This window comes from Euprymna scolopes, chromosome 18 (assembly GCF_053919585.1).
Source record: "Euprymna scolopes isolate OS-2025 chromosome 18, ASM5391958v1, whole genome shotgun sequence".
NCBI classification, from domain to species: domain Eukaryota; kingdom Metazoa; phylum Mollusca; class Cephalopoda; order Sepiida; family Sepiolidae; genus Euprymna; species Euprymna scolopes.
In genome coordinates, this window is record NC_136499.1 from 40456976 (window position 1) to 40464475 (window position 7500).

General features: G+C 41.8%; 1 protein-coding gene across 1 annotated transcript in view; it reads right to left on the reverse strand.

Moving 5' to 3' along the window:
- Positions 1 to 2471, reverse strand: part of LOC145297860 (uncharacterized) — a 2997-nt gene extending 526 nt beyond the window's left edge. The window contains exon 1 of the mRNA XM_080144185.1: positions 1 to 2471. This exon is cut by the window's left edge and continues 526 nt beyond it. Within this exon, the coding sequence (XP_080000311.1) occupies positions 1 to 2471 (2471 nt within the window).
- Positions 2472 to 7500: the final 5029 nt, after the last annotated feature.

Below are 7500 nucleotides of genomic sequence, written 5' to 3' on the forward strand. Positions count from 1 at the left end.
TCCTCTCCCGGGATGAGTTCCAAAAGTCTGTAGTTAATCGCATTGACGGAGGCGTTTTTTGGAGCCAGAATCGCTCTCGTGGCGAGCCAATCAAAGTCCCTGTAGTTTTTCTGAATGTTCTCGAAAACTGCCTGGTATAGGTGGGTTGGCGTTTCAACGATGGTTGATATGTGTTCAACATTTGTGTAATCTTCAGTGTCTGTGGGAGTACGTCCTTCACCAAGTTCCAGAAGTGCATTAGAGAAATTAGCAGCATCTGGGTTGCGGCTAAGGTGGACACGCATATTTGTTGTGAGTTTTAAATGGTGAACTTGATCCCACAGTATCGACGATTTCAGGCATGCTTGAACAGCATCAGCGCGTGTCCCTTTTGGGACAACAGGAAGTGTTTGTCGGAAATCTCCACACAGCAGAACTGTTAATCCACCCATGATGTTGTCACAGTTGCGTAAATCTTGAAGGGTCCTGTTCAATGCTTCCAACGCAACTTTGTGCGCCATCGTGCATTCATCCCATACGATGAGTTTGCATCTGCGTAACAAAACAGCTTTATCCGAATTCTTTTCGATGTTGCATGTTGGGAATTCAGTTTGTGTGTAGTTGATGGGCAATTTTAAAGCTGAATGTGCCGTTCTGCCATCAGGGAGTAAAGTTGCAGCAATTCCAGAGGTTGCAACAGCTATAGCGACAGCTCCACTCCGTCGCACATGGGCAAGTATTAATTTGGTGACAAAGGTTTTTCCTGTGCCACCAGGTGCGTCCAAGAAAAATATTCCTCCACGGTTCTGTTGAACATTTTCATTGATCATATGGTAGACGTTCAGTTGTTCAGGCAACAGTTTAGGCTCATTCTCAGCAATGTACGCATTAAGTTCTGTAGGTGAGTAGCATATTTCACGCAGTAAATTTAGGCTCAAACTATTCCCTTCATGGCAGATGGGGGCAGGTAGGCCATATGATGGTAAAGTGGAACCACCAATTTCCAAAAGGAGGTTTTCGAGGCAAATTAGCCCTTCATTGTAAATCACTTGGGAGTAGTCTTGCTCCACCGATGTATTCTCAAGTTGGGCTCTTCTGGAAATGTCTTCGGTCATGAAGTTACGAAATTTCATCCATAGATGTTTTGGATCGCTCAAGTCACACCATACTATCATAATTGCAAAGAGCGACCGTAGAGCATGGGGAGATTTGAATAGACTTCCTTCTGTCATGGCGGCATCCCACTGAGAATCGTTTTCAAGTAGTCCCAACTGGGAGCATGCATCACGGAAGGTTTCACACAGGACGCCATCGACAGTTTTTATGTCATCAAAACTTATAGGGCCACGGACTTCGTGAAGGAGAAGACGAAGATGGAAGCACTCATGTTGACGTGGTGGCACTGTGTAAACTCGCCCGAGACAGGAATCATATTTAACCCCTGGGAAGCCATCGACAGGGTCTCCACACTTCCTGCGAGTCCACTGTTTGTTATTCCAAGTGTAGTAGGAAGGGATCTGTGGATACAAAAGCGTCTTTGCAAACTCATCATGGCCGCATAGTTTGAAGAAGGCAGTAAGCGTAGTTTCTGGTGGATGCTCCACCACCTGATTAGCAGTGCCGGCAGAAAAGTAAACTTTTTGCCCATTTTCAAGGTGAACAGCGAGTTGTATAACTGCAGGATATCTTTGGTGCAAGGGAAATGAGTAAAAATGCCATACACCTTCACCGCAACACAGGAAACGTCCAATGACATGAGCAGATGGCTCGTCTCGAGAACCGTCGCGCTGAACAGCAAACGCTGCAGCATCGCTTCCCTTGTTGATGTATTTGCAGATATATTTAATGGATTTCACTGAGTGACAGAACTCCACATTGATGTGCGATTGGAAAATTTTCGTCAGCAAGGGACAGTACGGTACTATCCATCGGTTATCAACAGTGCTCCGACCGACTATCATCGTATGGCCGCCATCACCTGGACTCCGTCGCCTGTAAAGTGGGTAACCATCACCTCCTGTTTGTGTAGCATTGACAAATCTCCGTGGGTAGCCGCAAGCGCACACCGATTTCTTTTTACAGCATGATTGAGCTTTCTGGCCAGGACCACAGGGTCCATGAACCATCGTTGCTTTGACAATTTCGTAAAGCTGTGGGTCTAATCCAGGATCGGGAATCTCGGCTGAGATAATTTTGTCAATATCAGTGGATTGAATCCGTTCACACAGCCAGATTAAGATATGGGCATGCGGAAGGCCTCTTTTTTGCCACTCTACAGTGAATATGTGGCACCTTACTCGGCCGTAGACTTCACCCTTGACTATAAGATCCATGAGTTTGCACAATTTAAGCCGGAAAACACGGGCAATGAGATCAGGTCGGTCGTAGTGTTCTTGACCCAGAAACAGTTCATCTCGTATTTCTTCCCATGATGGATTGCAGGTGAAGGTAATAAACAAATCCGGTCGGCCATAATAGCGGACGTACGTCATTGCGTCTTGTGTGCGGGCATGCATATAACGCGGGCCACCGATGTATGTGGACGGAAGAATTGTCAGTTTTCCAACAGTGTTACACAGTGGGCCCAGATGGCCAATGTTTGGAAATAGAGGTGAAGCATCATCACAAATGACTTTTATAAGATTTTTTTCAAAACTTTTGAGGCATATGATCAACTTGGGTTCATTTTAATTAGATTTTAACTGATATTTGTCTCTGAAAACAGTTCTGGGACCAAATTGACCTATTTTGGCTGTGTCACCGAAATTTACTAAATTCAGAGAAATATTGAAATAGGCACTATTTCAGTTTGGATTGAGATAGGAAAGTGGTTGAGGGCTTGTTAGAAGCGTATGGCCAAGGAGAACATAATGGAAGCAATTCATGTTGAGCTAATATACCAGTTTATGTATTGGCTTTTATAAAGTAATGAATCTGTCTGAAATTGTGTATTTCTGTTGAAAATTGCACAGGTAACAATACAAACATTATGTGTATTATTGAATTTTCTCAAAACCTCACATAAAGATAATATAAATTAATCAAGAAAAATGTCTTCAATAAGGCTTGCATACCAGTTCTTGGACAAGCCAAACAACCGATTATGTGAACATATGGCACACTGGCCCCAGATCGCCAAACTTTGGAAATAGAGATTAGGCGAAGTCTTACTTTGATTTTTCTGGCATTTTCTCGTTTTTTTTTTTCAGTTTTATACCCAAGTACAGAGTAACTAAAGCATATTTTGACTTAGAGAAAGTGTATAAAAGGATACAGGAACCAAAAATGCTTTGATTTTGTCTAAATTCACGAAATTAGGAGAAATTATAAAATTGGAGTAGTTTCGTTGACTCAACCGAGATAATTCAGTTTGTGTTATGTTTCTCATTCCATACTGGCAGATAAGAATATAAAATAAAACAACAAATAAATCACCATCTAGTCAAGAAAAATGTCTTCAACGAGGCTTGCATACCACCGCTTCGGTAGACCTACCAACCGACCATGCGACCGAATGGTGTGATCGTCAGCTCCACATTCCGTGCAAAATTTTCTTGCCTGAAAATGAGTGGTTATGTTCTGGATGATTGGATCTGATCGTTCCAGTAACCTGGCCATTACATCAGTTAATTGGAGCAGTGGGTCAGTTTTCCTCGACAAGAACTGCAAGTAGTTGCGAATGTCTTTGTTGTTCGACTCTAAGCATTCCTCTGACAGACTTCCCAGTCCATGAGCATCATTTAGACTCATCAATTCTGTTGAATGATGAAGAGTCCCATGCAAGGTGTGATTCATCATGACCCATGGGAAGTTGTCACACAAATTGTATGAAGTCTGCTCACAAAGTTCTTTGAACTTCATCAGATCGATCTTACGTGACGACGACACAACCGATAGAACAGTGGAGAGCTGACGATGAAGGAGAAGCAGGTTTTCTCTGTGTTTTTCATCAACTAATTTTTCGATTGAAGCTAGAACTTCCTCTGAAAAGAAGCGACGGCCTTGTGGACCATTGGTTGATGTCCCACCTTTTCCACCAGCAGAGTTGACTCTATCAAGATACAGGCCTGTCTCTGTGTAGATCGCTTCGAGAACTCGATCCTTCGCTCGACGGACAGGTTCACCACGAACGTCGGACCTCTCAATCCACTGTTGGTAGTCAGCATGGCACCGATACAAAACCTTCAGGAACCACGTTGTTCCATTGATGTACGAATGAGTCACAGTGATGCTTGATTGGTCAGATGTTGTGAGTGGCTTCTTGGTTAATCCTTGACGAGTCTCAAAATCTCCTTGTTTTGCTTTGACTTTACCATTCTCATCAACTAGTTCATTGTACAGCTCGAGAGAATTCTTTGCCGATCTGTTAATGGGAAAGCCCTCTGCAACCTTGGTTCTGTCAGTCCAATCAGCCTGTTTTGTTGTGCATAGGATGCAATCAGCCCCTCCCAACCCTGAAATGTCCCTTTTGAATTTCAGATCCTTCATTGAATCGTGTACTATGACATTCACATCATATCCTTGACCATCAGCAGTAACAAAAATTCCATCTGAAGCCAACTCTTGGCGTGCTTTGTCTGTAGTGGGAACGACCATATTAAGAAGATCTTAATCGGTCTCTTTCTCCCTGATCAAGAATAGTGGTCTTAATGTTCTACAGTTGTTTGGCGAGTGATTCTGCCACAGACAAAAAGAAGAACCGTCCTGGTAACGAGCAAGTAGTTTCAGTGGTGTAATGCCATACTGGAACATATTTTCAGTTGCGTCCAGCATACTTGTAGAGTTCCACACTACTTGTTGACCAGCACCGTCACATCCATCTTTAAACACCATTTCAAGGACACCATCTCTGCATTTATCTTTTATGATTTTCTTAGGGATCAAGGATATGATGGACTCGATCGTCATTTTCACTAGGTCCTTGTACTGCACCTGAACTCCACTGTCATCAAGAACTGGGGAGATACTGGGGCGGAGCTTTTTACGTCCCTCCAACAACTCATTGCTGGTTGGAAAATAGATTCCCTTCGCAGCAAGTATGTGCCTCATCTTTCTCAACGTTAATGAATGCATCAATGCAATCGCTTCATTGATCTCAAAGGAATGAATATCGTTCACATTGGACGAAAATATCTCATACCCAACTCGAGCTGTCTTCTTTTCCGATTGAATATTCACACGATGAATCATATATCCTAGCAACTGAGTGACTGAAAGCTCAGGACATTCCTTTGCAGCGTATTCTTCAATGTAGTCGAGCAGACCCTGTGTTCTTTCCTTCTGCATTCTCTCCCCTAAGTTGACAAAACTCTTCCTTTGCTTCTTTCCAACTTGTGGACAGTTCCCTTCCATTTCGATTTCTTCTTTCGATGCTTGAGCAAGGATTTCGGTGTTTGCTAGGCGTTTCTTTTTCAATCGTTTGAAATGGTTCCATGCATTCAAGAAGAAGCCACTGATTTCTTTGTTTTCGTGAAAACCATGAGTTTCTCTGAATTGGCGAAAGCATTTGGCATATTCAGGTGGTTTGGTACGGCATAATGCAGCCTGACTAATGATGGCTTCGAAGACCTGATATTCTGTGGTGAGAACATTGTTGCCTGCCATCTGAATATGATAATTTCTTTTTTTTAAACTTAAGTTAACCCGATAATAGCCTGTAATGAAGAAAAAAGCATAGACATTAACTGAATGGTCATATAGAATAATAGAATACTCAAAATATTTGATAGAACATGTAAAAGCAAACTAAAACTTTGGCAAAATGCCCGAATTTGGTAATTTGGTCCCAGATCCCGGAAAAATGAAAATTCTATTTGTCAGAAAAAAAATTTACTGCTAAGATTTACAAAACAAATTTGACATAGTTAGAAAGGTCTTAGGCTATATTTTTTTAAACATATATACTTTGATATGTAAATCTTAGCGGTTTTTGAGCTATTTGAGGAATTGAACAAAAAATAAATGACAATTTTGCTGAAACATTAAGGTAAAATTTCACTAAATAAGCTTTTATCTTATCAAAATTTCATCTATTATACCACAAACAAGACCTCTGTTAGAAAAAAAAGATGAATTTAGTTATACAAATTGAAAAAATAGCATCAAAAAACCCATTATGGCATTTTATTTACAAATTCTGGCTTAGTTTATATGATAAGGTTCATATGTAGTCAAGAATATGATCTCGACACGATTTTGAATTTCCGCTAGGTTTGAGATAGCATAAAATCACTTCACGTGATGCTACAGACCTAATTTTTTTTTTGTTTGTTCAGAAATTTTATTTACTTACAGAATTTCTATAGTTCAAGGTACATAGAGAAAGTTTTTTTTTAGGCTATTTCCACCTCTGGGCCCACTGTGTGTTAGGGTCAGTTTCATTTCTCATGCCATCGTGCAGATGTATGTATGAAGACGACCGAAGCTGTTTTTGGTGAACCCGAATATATAGGAGCCTTTCAGATTCCATTTTTGCTGCCATGTCGACTATGTATTGTTGCAGAAGAGGTCCACTCCGAAGGAGAGTGTTGAAATCGTCGTCGCGAACCATCAGTCTGCATGCGTAATATGCTCTGCATGTAATAGTTTTGGGATTGATGGTCGTTTGTCCCAAGTTTTGTTGACATGGTATGTGAAAATGGTATCCATCGTCACCGTAAGGAAATAGTAGGGGATATTGTAGTGCGTCGTATGATCGATGCATTTCATGTATTCGCTGTAGACGTCCACCCCTAGTATGAATAACTATGTCGCGTTTGTTGTTGTGCTCACCCTGGATGACTGCAGAAACCTCGTTGCAAGTGGGAGCATTGAAGCGACGCTCATGTTCTCCTGTAGGACGTTTGTCTGCGTTAATAACGATGGAAAAATTAGGCAGAGGAACATTCTGTAGTGCATACTTGAAACTTTGAATATATGGGTTCGTTTGGTGGAGCATGTCTTGAAGCTGCAAAACAATACTGAGTTGTCGTCGATCCGAACTGTCGTTTGTCTCGGCTGTAATAGCTAGTCGGTTTTCAGCTTGTTGGACGTAGTCACTTACGAAGTAGAGTTGTAAAAATGATGGTTGTACGGTCTCATCAGGTAAAAGGGACCCTATTAGATGGTAGACTTGGCCTTGCACCTTAAATGCGGGATTCCAGCCGCTTTCACGGACAATGTTTGCACCAAATGATGTCATTTGGAAGTAGCAGTTGAAAAGTCGAATGGATTTCCGAAAATATTTAGATTCATCAGTCATGCCCAAAAGTAGGTCTCGCAGTGGTTGAGGTAAAGTCTGTAGGGATGGTAGTTTAACTTTACCCGAAGAGCAGCATAGGCTTGGAGGTTCTGCCGGCCATTTTTTAGCTTTGCAGAATGAACATATGCAATTCATCGAACCAATGCTAAGATCCTGCCGGGTAGAGAAGTCATAGTTGGCGTCATAGTTCAATGCTTTGCGTAACCAAAACTCCGGTGAAGGGCATATGTTGCCGCGAGAGGCATGAAATCTCCGAGTAACAGCCTGAACTCGTATCCTTC